General features: G+C 45.4%; 1 protein-coding gene across 1 annotated transcript; it reads left to right on the plus strand.

Moving 5' to 3' along the window:
* Positions 1-882: 882 nt before the first annotated feature.
* Positions 883-13,097, plus strand: LOC142255059 (vomeronasal type-2 receptor 26-like). Its single transcript, XM_075326498.1, has 3 exons — positions 883-1,722; positions 10,879-11,002; positions 12,193-13,097. The coding sequence occupies exons 1-3, from the start codon at positions 883-885 to the stop codon at positions 13,095-13,097; spliced, it is 1,869 nt and encodes a 622-aa protein (XP_075182613.1).
* The last annotated feature ends 1,072 nt before the right edge of the window (positions 13,098-14,169 follow it).

Here is a 14,169-nt window from a genome sequence, read left to right on the forward strand (position 1 = left end):
GGTATAAAGGAGGGGTGACCCCCACTTGTTACCCCCCGATTGTGACGTACTGGTAGCCAGCGCGGGGGATTTCTGAGTGACCCCCCGGTGGTTTGTGACACCACCTTTCTCTGTCTTGCATTAGTATTCATCCCCCCATAGTCAGTACTTTGTAGGTTCACCTTTTTCTATTTTGCATTAGTATTCATCCCCCCAGAGTCAGCACTTTGTAGGACCACCTTTTTCTGTCTTTTGGGATATGTCTATTAAAGCTTTGCACATCTAGTGGAGACATTTTCTTCTTCTTTGCACACACGCTCTCGCTCAGTGAGTTTGGATGGAGACTTCTGTGATTGGTGATTTCACATCTTGTCACAGATTCTCGGTGGATTCGGTCTGGACTGTGACTCGGCCGCTCACACACAGGAATATCCTCTGATCTAAACCCTCCTTTGTAGCTCTGCAGGATGCTGAGGGTTGTTGTAGTACTGGAAGGTGAACCTAAGCCCTAATCTCAAGTCTTCCGCAGCCTCCATCATATTTTCCTTCAGGATTGTTCTGTATTTAGCTCCCTCCATCCTCCCATCATCTCTGAACAGCTTCCCTGCCCCTGCTGAAGAAAATTCTCCCCACAGTAGGATGTAGCCTCCACCATGTGTGACGCTAGGGATGGTCTTTTCAGGGTAATGTGTAGGGTTAATTTTCTGTTGCACATATTGTTTTGCATTTTGCCAAAAAAGTTCTCTTTTGGCTTTATCTGACCAGAACTCTCTGTGTCCTCTACATGACATGTGGAAGAAAGCGCTTTTGTCAGATGAGACCTAAGTGGCATGACCTGTGAATAATAGCCTGCATGTGCATCAGTGTCTTCTCACTGCATCTTGGAGACAAAGATCGTAACTGATGTTTCCATTATTGTCTTCTAAACAGATAAGTTATGGGGCAACAGACACATTTCTTAGTGACAGATTTCTGTTCCCGTCTTTTTTCCGGACCGTCCCCAATGACTACACAACTTATTCCATCATATGTCATTTTTTGCGTTACTTTGGATGGACCTGGGTTGGAATCATAAGCTCTGATGATGACACTGGAGACACAGAAACAAGTCTACTGACGAACCTTCTCACCAGCCATGAGATCTGCGTGGATTTTGTCTTAAAAGCTGAAACAAAGTCTCCTCATTACACTAATGATATGGATGAAAGTAGATACATGATAAAGAAGTCATCTGCCCGGATTATTATAACTTGCGGAACCTTTAATTCCATTATGCAGAGTTTTTTATATTATGTTAATGATGTGATGCATGACAGGACCTTAATCCTTAATCCGACCTTCTCTCCTCAGATTGTCAATGTACTAGATTACCAGCAGGTATTCAATCTTAGCTTATTGTTTGATCTTCGGCATGGAAAAATGCCCGATATGGAAAGTTACTTCAACAGTTTCCATCCCTCGAAGAATCCTAAAGACCTGATCCTTGAAAGTCTCTGGATTGTAATGTTTAATTGCCTATCAGGTAACAAAGTGAAGAATGAATTGTTGTCTATTTGTCTAAAAATATCTCTACATAAATGTAAAGGAACAGAAAGTTTCAATGACTATCTTCTGTCTGTATCCCGTGGAAACATTTTCCAAATGTATCACGCTGTCCGGTCGCTGGCCACCGCCTTACACAATATGGACATTACTCACGGCCATCAATCTGCAGATCATCAGATACATCAACTTACGCACAAGGTGAATCTATGGCGATATATAATATATCCCTACAAAACATGTACAGAAAGGTGTAGTGTAATCTACCTCCACAATTAACCCAAGCAGGATTTATCAGCCTTTTTGGAGAATGTTTAAAATATAGTCCCTTCTCCAAAAATAAGGCCAAGTTGTGCAGCTCTTTGAGGTAATGTAACTTTTCTTGGTGTATGTTGTTCCATTGTGTTGCTGTAAGTCTCGATGTTTATAGTCACATGCCGGCTATTTAATGAAATGAATATTCACCCCCAGCCACTGCTATGCCGAGTGTCAGTGACTCATTCAGACTGTGGTATTACTGCCCGGGGATGGCAGCGCTAGGCTCGCACTGGCCGGCGGCTCTCCTCAGTTACAGCTGCTTACACACACACTGGCACGCTCGGGTCAGAAGAGCTGCCGGCCCATGCTAGCATTGTGCTGCCATCCCCGGGCAGTAATACCGCAGTCTGAGTGACTTTACGGACACTGCGCACAGGAGTGGACATGAGAAGAGGCTGAATATTAAGGCTGCGTGCCCATGATCAGTGTTTGCAGCGTTTTGGATGAAGCATGCTTCAGCTGCGTCCAAAACGCTGCGTTGTACAGTACAAGCACAGTGGATGGATTGCTAGAAATCCCGTGCCCACTGTGCTTCTTTTTCCGCAGCAAACACTGACCTGCGGTGCGGCTTTCCAGATCGCAGCATGTCATTTGCTTGCTGTGGATTCGCATGCGTCCTCTGTAGGAAAAAAACACAGCGAGGAGACCGCAGCGCAGTGAACCGTGACCGTAGGTACGAGCAGCTGCGGTCTCCTGCGTTCTCCTGCGGAGGAGACACGCAGCCCCGCAGGTCATGACCCGCTGCGTTCAGGTCAGAGTGAGTCCTGATCGTGGGCACATACCCTAATTTTTACATTAACGAAAGTTCCAATCACTGACTCCAGCAGAGGGGTTGTGCTGGATTATGGGCAGGGGAAGGAGTGAATATTCATCTTTCATTAACGGGTGACCCAGTAACTGCCACTAATACAAAATATAAGACATCCCTCAAAAAAAAAAGACCTACTGTGTACCGCCTCGGGGGCTCGGCCGGCTGCCGAGCCGCTCGGATCCGTGCTCATCGGTGGGTGGCTCGAGCTTCCCACGGACCTGGGGGTCCTGCCACCTCTCTAAAGGGGGGCAGGATGTTTGGAAGTCGTTGCTTTGGCGCTACGCGCGCAGGTGGGGTGGTGGTTTGGGGATTGAGAGTTTGTGACGCCACCCACAGGGCTGTGGTGAATGCATGGACACCACCGCTGCCATTGACTAGGCTCCCGGGGACGGTGTTACGCAGCTTGGTGTTAACCCCTCCGTGGGTAGGGGTGATGGTCCCGGGGCCCGAAGGGTCGCTGTAAATTGCTGGTGTACGGCAGTGTTGATGCGATACGGTGCGGTGCTTGGCCCGAGGGCTCCGGTGTACTCACTATTACAAACACGCTGGAGTCTCTGGTAAACCAAACAAGATGGTGGACGGTGCCCGCAGCCGGCTGTGTTCTCCCCTTTTCTCGGGCTGGTGGTTGCCTCCTTTCTCCTGCACCTTTTGTGTATGTGTTCGACTGCCTATGCTTCAGTGACGGTAGTCCACTCCCCAGCTGAATGTGGGCTGAGGAACCCGTTTGCCTGCAGACGCTGGCCCTTTGGATCTCTATGCCTTGGCGGTGGCTTTCTATCCTTGTTGGGTGGGCTGTTGTCTTCGGTCAGGCCTTGGATGGTAAGGGACCTCAAGTCCAAACCCCAATCAGTTAATTTGACTTGTTCCAGTAGCTTCTGGGCCTTGTACTGGGTCTGAGTACCCCTCCTGGTGCTCCAGTTTCCAATCGGTTCCCCGGTTCGGTACCGGCGGGCCACCACCCGTCCCTGGTCCTTACGGTTCCACCGGCTGTAATACCAGCTCCTGCAGGCGTCCACCACCATCTGCATCCGGCCACAGGGTGTCTGGGCTACGACCCGGTCCACTGACAGGCGTTCTCTTCTCCTCTGTCACTCTCTCTACTCCTCTCCTTCCTCTCCCTTTCACTCTCCTCTCTCAACTCTCCTTTCTCATCTCTCCTCTCTCATCTCTGTGTTTTTCCCGACTCAGGGCCTGTGAACTCTTCGGTGGGCGGAGCCAATCTCCTGGCTCCGCCCACCTGATGTGCCCATCAGAACCTCAGAGGGGTGACTCAGGGTTTTAGGTTGGCTGCTGGTACCTTTTTTAGCAGAAGGTGTTGTGTGGGGGCGTAACTGTGACCACCTGGCTACTCCAGGGCGTCACAACTGTATCTTGTGGAGCCAAAAATAATAATAATGGAGTGCGCTGGAGGTCATTGTTCAATGCATTTCTATGTGAGCCTTGTCTTGGCTTCATTCTGGCCTCGTCCTGGCCTAATTCTTGTCTCATTCTGGCCTCGTCCTGGCCTCATTCTGACCTCATCTTGAGCTCATTCCAGCCTTGTCCTGTCATTGCCCCACACTCAGGTAAATGAATTCACGTCAGTTTGGCATATACGCTTTAAAAACAATTGTATATCCTTGCTATTTAGCAAATATGGCTTCTTTCACAGGCACATTTGTTTAAATCAAGTTGTACCACTAGATATTTATGTACGCTTGGTGACTGTGAATATTTGTACTTGCTATATTTTGAATTTGGCATACTCCAATTAATACAATGGCGGCTAGCCCTATGTATTGCAGCGTGTGGCTATACTTGTGATTTTCTGTGTGTTGCAAAGTTATTGGCAATCAAGCAACGTGGAGGTGCACTGAGAATATGAACTACATGTAGCTTGGCTGCAGTGTTGTGACTATAACTGGATATATGCCTTCTGACTCATTATAATCATGCATGATTTTGAAGATAACAAATTTAAATAGAAACTAATATATTGAATTTATCTGAAAAAAACATATCCATAAGTATACATATGTACCAGTATTTAAATATGCACGTCCACGATGCGATATAATAAATATAAAAATGCTTTTGCAACTCTAATGAGATAGTGGATGCACATGATGTGAGTGCACTAATGACAGCGCACCAATTTGATTATAAGTTCAATAGGAATGATATACTATTTAATAACTGACTTGTCCATGTGTACAAACTAAATCAGTGAATTGTAGGCATTTGACCTAAACGCATGGATAACGCAGTGTCTATATGGTTACAACAAAAATAAAAAAATATCATCTAATGCGCTGCCGTCTGTGCCTCTGTCTATGTGCAAGCTATGACAATTTATGCTGTCAGGTGAATGGAATTGCTATGACCCTGTCTGAGTGCTACATAGAATTAAAACAAAAGTAGCAGTACACTGCAGCTGTATAGCACCAATGTCTAGGCAACAAAATCGATCCTAGACTAACTATAATTTGTTGGTAATCAAGCAACGTGGAGGTGCATTGGGAATATGAACTATATATAGCTGGTGCTGCAATGTTATGATTATAACTGGACATATGCTTTTTAATTCGTCAAAATCATGCATGATTTTGAAGATATTATGAGTTAAATATAAACTAATACACTGAATGGGAAAAAAAATATATCTACAAGTATACATATGTACTAGCGTTTAATGATGCAAAAATTTTTTTGGGGTAGTAGATGCACATGGTGTGAGTGCACTGATGACAGCGCATCGATCTGAGTATAAGTTCAATATGAATGACACACTATTTAATAATTGATTTATCCATGCGTGTAAATTTAATCTGTGAATTGTAGGCACTTGACCTAAACGCATGGATAACGCAGTGTCTGTATGGTTATAACAATAACAAAAAAAACACCATTTGACGCGCTGCCATCTGTGCCTCTACCCATGTGCTAGCTATGACAATTCATGGTGTCAGATGAATGGAATTAGTTTGACCCTGTTAGAGTGCTATATAGAATTGAAATAAAAGTAGCAGTATACAGTAGTCGTATAGCACTAATACCTAGGCAATAATAGCGATCCTAGATTAATTATAATTGATTGGATGTACAAATAAGAGATAAAAAATCAGTGTCTTTGACTTTATATCTGACGATCAATACTGATGTGTGTATTTAATAGGGGCTTATAACCGTCCTTCAACAAGGTGTGTCTCCCTGTTGAATTTTAATATTTGTATATTTGACTATTCAATAAAGTTTGGGTTTTATCCTAAAAGAAGTTACTGAACTTATTAATATGCATATATACACTCTTTGTGTCTCCTGATCTGAAATCTGGTGACAATGTTGTAGGTGTCTAAATTGAGTGATGCTTCTTATTTTTGAAGTTGGGACTTATGTGTTGATTAATTGTCCTGTCATTGTTCTGGCCTCATTCTGGCCTCATTCTGGACTTGCACTGACCTCGTTCTGGCCTCATTCTGGTCTCACTCTGGCCTCATCCTTGCATCACTCTGGCCTCATCCTTGCATCACTCTGGCCTCATTCAGGCTTCATTCTGACCTCATCCTTGCCTCATTCTGGCTTCATTCAGGTCTCATTCTGGCTTCATTCAGGTCTCATTCTGGCCTTGCACTGACCTCGTTCTGGCCTCGTTCTGGCCTCATTCTGGTCTCACTCTGGCCTCATCCTTGCATCATTCTGGCCTCATTCAGGCTTCATTCTGGCCTCATCCTTGCCTCATTCTGGTCTCACTCTGGCCTCATCCTTGCCTCATTCTGGCTTCATTCAGGTCTCATTCTGGCCTTGCACTGACCTCGTTCTGGCCTCGTTTTGGCCTTATTTTGGCTCTCATAGACATGCATTGAGCACCTGTAATGTAAGTTCTGACTGAAAATGCAGGAAGGAAAGCATAAGACGGGGGCACGGGGTTTAGATTTAAAGTGCCACTCTAGAGGTGAAAAAACAAGCTTTAGTTGTGCTTTAACACTAGAAGTCCCAGAGAGGGGTCATTTAACATTTCTACCTTTGGAACCCAGTGACTTTTGGAACCCTGGGACTTCTAGTGTTAAAGAATTTCTGACCTGTGCTGCACAATATATCCGCTCGGCTGCAGAATCTATGTTCCATTATTAGCTCCTCGTTAATAAAAAATGTACACACTTTGCTGATGTCGTTTTCATCTCTATAAAAGGTGCACCATTATATAAAAGCCATGACGTGTTCAACATACGGCTCTGAACGAAAATGTTTTACTGAAAAAGGAGAACAGCAACCCAGCTATTCAATTTATAACGACATTTTACTGAGGAGTAACTACAGAGCTTTGCGGGCGGTGGCGTCATACAATGTCAGCGCTGGGAGCGACCTGGAGTTCTCAATTTCAACAGAAAAGATAAGATGGAAAAACAGTGAAAAAAAAGTAAGTAATAAAAATTCCCAGCCTGGATGTTACAGGGTCTATAGTTTATTAGCATCTAAACTCCTGTGCCTCTCTGCCAGAAGAAGAGGAAATAGGCAAAGACTCCCGCGTAGTATCCCGACAATTCATCCATAATCCCCTCTCCTATATTCTGCACAACAAGCAAAATATTAGATTCCTTACAAAGTATATTTATACAACATTGCAAACTTTTCTATCAGTCAAACTTTAAATTCTCTACTGAATCTATGAATAACAACAATTAACAAAACCACATATTCCATTTTACCATTGACGTTACGGTGGAGCTCAAGCATTCAATAGGGTGTAGACTTGGTGTTTCGTTTGAGCCGTCCACCTCCTTGGCTGAAGGATCAGATCAGCTTCTTTAAGAAATGTACAATGTACAAATGATGGCTATATGAAGTGGATGGAAGTTTGCAATTTGTGTAAATTTTAACCATTCCTTCTTTATTCTGTGACGCCCCTGGACTATTCAGATAGTCACAGGGTACTGCACAAACTGCCCTCCCCGTGCAGTATTCAACCCCCCATGGTTCTGGGTCTCCATCCTGCAGTACTGCCTCCACCAGCATTCACAAATCCTTGATACACTTTGCACCACACCTGTCAAGCACACTAGTGGGCTGCTTAAGCAGGAATAGGGCCGCCCACCTAGGGGTCAGACAGAGAGGTGGGAGGTGTCAAGGTCAGTCAGTTGAGTGGTAGCTTTTGAGTTGTGAGGAGCTCTGAGGAAGCTGGGAGTTGGAGCTCCTAGGGGAGAGGAAAACTAGGTCGCAGACGATGGTCTGGACCTAGAGGAGTCGGACCCCCTGTCACAGGGGATTGAGGCTAGGTGCCGGGAACCTGTCGAGGAGGACGACCAGCAGCCTGGTCCTATCACCAGTCCGGGACCGAAGGCACGATGGGGTACACGAACCCTAGGTCGGTGAGAAGCTTCAGGCAACCCGGCAATTAACCTGATGAGAACGGGGCCTTTATGGACTGTTCCCACCCAGCTCAGAGATCGAGGGCACTAGTACAACAAGGGGAATAGGGCTTTCATAGCAAGCAGCCCACTGAAATCCCAAGCGTGAGCTCCAGATAGCAGGCTCCTTCACTTAGCCACAGTGGGGAGCAGGGTCTAGATAGCTCCAAGCTACCGGGGCACAACGGACAATCTAAAACTTAGTGCCAGGAGTCAGGTTAGGGACCACCAGCAGCACTGTAGGGGACGGGACCTGGACGAACTTCCCTTGAGAGGGAATGGCGTTCAGAGACTTGGTTTACCCTGTCGTCAGCGTCTACTTCATTGCTGAGTGAGTACCCGACTGACCCCTGCACTGCGTCCCAGCACCTCCAAACAGAGTCCCGGGGCCTGTTCCTATCCATGGAGGGCAACGTCACCTAGCTGCCCCACTCCATCACCTCGGATACTCCCAACGGCAACGACAGTGCTCCTAATTACCGTACACCACGGGTGGCGTCACGAACTATACCAAATACCCTGTAAATACCCCATTTTACATTTGAGTGTGGCCCCTAAGTCCCCGGGTCCGGAGACCCTAGAGCCACGAACGAACACCACCCCCGGATCCGAGCAGTTCGATCTGCCGCTGGGGCGGCACAATTCCATTTAGAAAGTTTTGAATAAATTGACGGTTGGTTGTTGGCTGTGATGTGGGGTTTGAACCCGTCAGTCATTGTCCAATCAGTGCTGACATTGACTGCGTAGGAACGCAACCCATTGGCAAAACAAATATTAATTCTTAGTTGTCAGTTTATTCATGCATATAGATCAAGAACAACAGATTTAGCACAACGTGTTTTAGCACAACGTGTTCTGAGAAAAATGACTCCAAAAATTGGAAAAACCCCGACCCCAGACGTGATCTGTTAATGGCTGGCGGCATGTATGTGGGCAGAGACCCAAACTGCCCAGTTAGTTACTTCCATTGGGACTCAGTTCCAGTCTGGGTCCTAAACTGAACTTTATCTAAAGTCCACCTGAACCCGCCAGGCCCCAGGGACAATGTTACACATTTGGTGGGATTGCCCGCTGATTAAACCCTTCTGGTTGGAGATATTTCAGACATACACCAAAATTTCGGGAGAGATAGTGGCGCCCTCTCCGCAGATCTCTTTGCTGTCCATGTTGCCCGGCTCATTTAAGACACAAAAAGGAGACTTACTTAGATTCTGTCTCTCGGCAGCCCACCAGGCGGTACCTAGACACTGGCGGAAGACAACGTGTCCATCCATGCAAGAATGGCAACATTAATTCGCCTCCATATTTTATATGGAGGAGATTTCCGCTGAGGCGACCGGGGACAGCGAGAGATTCTTAAAGATTTGGCAACCGTGGATCCTTTTCAAAGAGACAAACGTGTACAGAGAGCTGTTCGGCTCTGACTAGACGGTGACCACGAGCCGGGCCTCGTTGGTTCTAAGCCGCGCCTGAGGAACCTTGATGTCTCCTCCCCTCTGACCTTCCCGTCCTTCCCCCGTTCTCCCCTCCCTCTTTGCTGCTTCTATCTTTTTTACTCAGTTCTCTTCTTCCCTTTCTAATATCCTGAAATTTGGCGTTAAGTCGCCGTGTTAATTAGGTGGGGACATAGGCTCCCAATTTTCATGCTTAATGTATTAGGTTATATTGTAAACCTCCTCTCATTTCTGCATCAAAATAATGCTCTGTCTCATGTACATGGAGGGGGTAGAGACAAACAATCGTTGATAGGGGGGAGGGGTTGAGGGAGATGGGTAGACAACATTTGTATTTTTCAGAGTTTGCTGCACACTTAATTTCTTTCTTTCCCTTTCCTTGACTTTTGCTTCTTTAGTACTTCCAAGAAAAATTACATTTTTATATGATTTAGTTCCATCAATATTAAGGAATTGGTTGATTGTTCCAAAATTTGTATGTAATTTTCAAATCTATGTCTTTTTCTTGTTTCTTTGTATCGTACGTTTTCTAATAAACAAAGATTATACATAAAGTCCACCTGAACCCGCCAAACCGGACTTTCACGTGTCCGCTCATCTCTACTCATGACAATTTTGGTGGTTCGTCTTTTCTATCTCCATTTCCTTCTATCTTCTCCAATTGTTTTCCACCTGTCTTGTACAAGTTTCCAGAGCCAAGTGGCACCCAGGATTCCGGGGCCTTGATCAAGATCAGACTCAAGAGGATCCATGCTACTGGCATAGGGAACAGTAATCTACCTAGTACAGAAGAGACTCTAAGTGCTTCAAGCCACAGGGACCTTCTCTACAAAGTGCAGCAAGGAAGGGCCCACAGACTACCGCACCGGTTCTGACATCCTACGGATCCGGGATCGGCTGGAGCCCATCACAGCGGTGACCGGTACTATGGGGCTGGCAATTGAAGTTGTGAATAAAGACACCTTGAACCTGCAGAGACTGTGTTGGCTCGGCCTTACCGGCGCCGCCACCCAGCTTGCCATTGTAACTCATCATCCACCCAGGGCCCGCTCCACCTGTGGGGAGCGGCACCATCCCGGCTGCCATAATATCTGCCCCGGCGAGGAATTCTGCAGCGGCGGCCACTCCCTGGCTGCATACCACAGGTGGCATCACGACAAACTTTCCCCAATCACCCCTGCTTCCCCTTCATTTACTGCAGCCTCGGTGCAATGGAACCGGGCAAGGCCACCTGTGACATCGCCTGACCCGATTCGTCAACGGCCCAGCAACGAGTAGGTTAACCACCTGCCCCGTGGAGCGCTGCACTTCTTTAAAAAATAACACAGTTTTGAAATGTTGATGACATATTTAAATAAATAATAACACAAAGTTTTACTTCTTTCTGCAGATCCCAAGGTCCCAGTGCTCCGCAAGCTGTAAATCCGGACAGAGGAAAGTGACATCTTCCAGCATACACTTGTGCTGCTACGATTGTGCCCCATGTTCAGAAGGAGAAATATCCAATAAGTCAGGTATGCTACCATTAACCTTCTGTCCTCTAGGACTGAAATTGTAAAATTTGAGGTCACATTATAATTCCAAACCTGTGTAGCAGGACATCAAAGGAAGCGAAGATTAGCGGGTCATAGAATCATCCAGTCTTTAAGGGGTGAAGGAGACTAGATTCTTTATTTAAATGATCAACTTTTCCAGATCTTTTCAGGACTGGACAGAAGCTCAAGGAACACTGAAGATCAGAAGAAGTAGATACAAAAGATTGTAGATTAATCTCCGAAACTGAAAGCACTAGATGTAGCAGAGCCAAAAGTGCGGATAGCACAGGAGTATTAGAGAAGTATCGGCAATCTGGTACTTTGTTGCAGATCTGTGATAACCCCAAGGAACAGAAGAGTGGTGAGGGAAAACAACCCCAAGAATAGCTGAGAGGAGCTTGATATCAGGCATCGGGATACAGGAGGGTGGATTGTATCTTTATCTGGCAGAATTGCACCAGGAATTTCTATTCTGAACTTGGTAGTAGAAGCTGATTGCTGAATAACAGTCAGGAGCAGATGAGAAGAAAATCACACAACTGGCTGGAGCTGAGCCGATTGTGAAGTGTATCTCCTGGGAAGCACATTATGGTAGAATGCACTAGTGCCTGAATACTCAGGAAGCACAGCCACCTGAGACAGCTTTAAAAAACCTTGAATTATCTCTTCAGAGATGCATGCTGGCTTACCCTAGTGAACCAGCCCATACTAGCACAGAAGGAGCAAAGGCTTCCATAAAGAGTTTAACATTTTTCTGAAATTCTTCCACAAATTCTGGACAGTTATTCTCAGATCGGCAACCTCCGACCATCTTTGCTTCTAAGACACTCTGCCTCTCTCTCAGGCTCTATTTTTACCGTCATGTGACTTGAAGCTGTTTTTCATTAGTACCATTTACTTTTTCAGAATTTTGTTATCGCTTTCCCAATATTTTGGGGTTGCTTCCACCAATATCTAAATTAGTTAACCTTTTCAAATAAAATGACCATCGTTGACCACCTGATCTGTGTCCTATGTTCTGTGTTAATAAAATATGAGATTTCCAAATCATTGCATTCTTAATTCTGTACATTTTACACACCATCCCAACTTTATTAGAATTGGGATTGTTGAATCTGCACATATAACCTCAACTAATGAGCGGATCTCACATGCACTTTCTCCTACAGATAGTGAAAACTGCATGAAGTGTCCAGAAGACGCCTGGTCAAGTGAGAACAGAACATTCTGCATCTCAAAGAAGATAGAATATTTATCTTATAGTGAGGACATCATTTCTGTAGCTTTTTCTTGTTTATCCACCTTCTTCTGTATTCTGACTACTTTAATTTTTGCAATTTTTGTTTCACACCGTGACACCCCGATTGTAAGAGCGAATAACAAGAACCTGAGCTTCGTTCTCCTGGTCTCCATCATGCTCAGCTTCCTCTGTGTCTTCTTGTTCCTTGGTCATCCTGTGGATATTACCTGCATGTTACGTCAGATCTGCACTGGACTACTTCTCTCAATATCCATCTCTTCGTTGTTGGCCAAGACCATAACGGTTTACATGGCGTTCAAAGCCACCAAACCTGGAAGTGTGTGGAGAACATGGACTGGAGTAAAACTCCCTAATTGTGTGCTCCTGATCTGCTCCTCCATCCAGGTGGCCATCTGTATGAGTTGGGTGACCCTCTGTCCCCCCTTCCAGGAGCTGGACACACAGTCTTATAGGGAGAAGATCATAGTTCAGTGTAATGAAGGCTCCGATCTTTGGTTCTACTCTGTCCTGGGTTATATGGGGATTCTGGCCGCTGTTAGTTTTATTACAGCTTTCTTAGCTCGGACATTACCGGACAGTTTTAATGAGGCCAAGTACATCACCTTCAGCATGCTGGTGTTCTGCAGCGTCTGGATAGCCATGATCCCGGCTTATCTCAGCACCAAAGGCAAATATATGGTGGCTGTGGAGATATTTGCCATCCTGACCTCTAACGCTGGACTATTAGGCTGCATATTTTTCCCTAAATGTTACATCATTCTCTATAAACCTGAGCAAAATACAAAGTCCTATATAATGAGCCGGACTGCGTGAGGTTTTATAAGATGAGTAGAATGGTTTTATATGGCATTAGTTAAATAATAACCGTTACCAATTCTTCATTTTACTGATAATACAACATAATAGTAATAATTTGCAGAGTAAACAGAAGAATGAAACTTGCAAGTTTCTTATTTATTTCTGTTAGGAAATCTTTTAAGGTGACCGGCTGAAATTCCTTGAAGTGCCCAATAATTACAGTCTAGTGATGAGCGAGTACTAAAAAGCTCGGGTGCTCGAGGCTCGGGCCGAGCATCCCAAGATACTCGTGTACTCGGCCCGAGCACCGAGCCCAATGTTATCCTATGGGAGACCCGAGTATTTTTGTGAAATGACCACCGGCAGCATGTAGAAACCATAAAACTGTAAATTAAAAAAAAAACGTGCGTGTGTGTGTAAGCGTGCATATATATATACACGCGGAGTGGAGTGCAGGAGGGGCCGTAGCCGAGCGGGGAAGTGTCGGGCTAAAGGCACGGTCATTCTGTGAGGGCCGGCCAATCACTGCAATTCCACAAGTAACAGGGCTGTGGCATTGCGGTCTGCCAGCCAATCCCTGCATGAGGGCTGGCTCTCAAAAGAGCGCCAACATGAAGACCACGAGTACAGCACGAGTATCGCGAAATTACTCGGTACCCGCCGAGTAGCCCGAGTACAGTGATACTCGTGCGAGTACCGAGTAGTGACAAGCATACTCGCTCAACACTATTACAGTCATCACTTATCTGTTATTTGCTGGAGTATCCACCACTTGCACAGACGCAACCAAAACATTTGGTAGAGTTTTTTTGATGGTTAAATATATAAATGAAGTGACTATGAAAGTTTTGTTTGCAAAACTCAGAGCGTTCTGTGTCTTTTCTGGGTACCGTATTTTTTGTTTTATAAGATGCACCGGATTATAAATCGTACCCCAAATTTAGAGATAAAAACGGTAAAAAAAAAGGAGTCCATCTTTTACTCCAGTGTTGTCTTACTGGAGGAGGGGAAGCGGTGGTGGTGGAGCAGGGTCACAAGAGGCAGGGGCAATTCTGGAATAGGTCAATGGTGGAGGCACTGCAGTGGG

The sequence above is a fragment of the Anomaloglossus baeobatrachus genome, chromosome 10 (genome assembly GCF_048569485.1).
Source record: "Anomaloglossus baeobatrachus isolate aAnoBae1 chromosome 10, aAnoBae1.hap1, whole genome shotgun sequence".
Classification (NCBI taxonomy): domain Eukaryota; kingdom Metazoa; phylum Chordata; class Amphibia; order Anura; family Aromobatidae; genus Anomaloglossus; species Anomaloglossus baeobatrachus.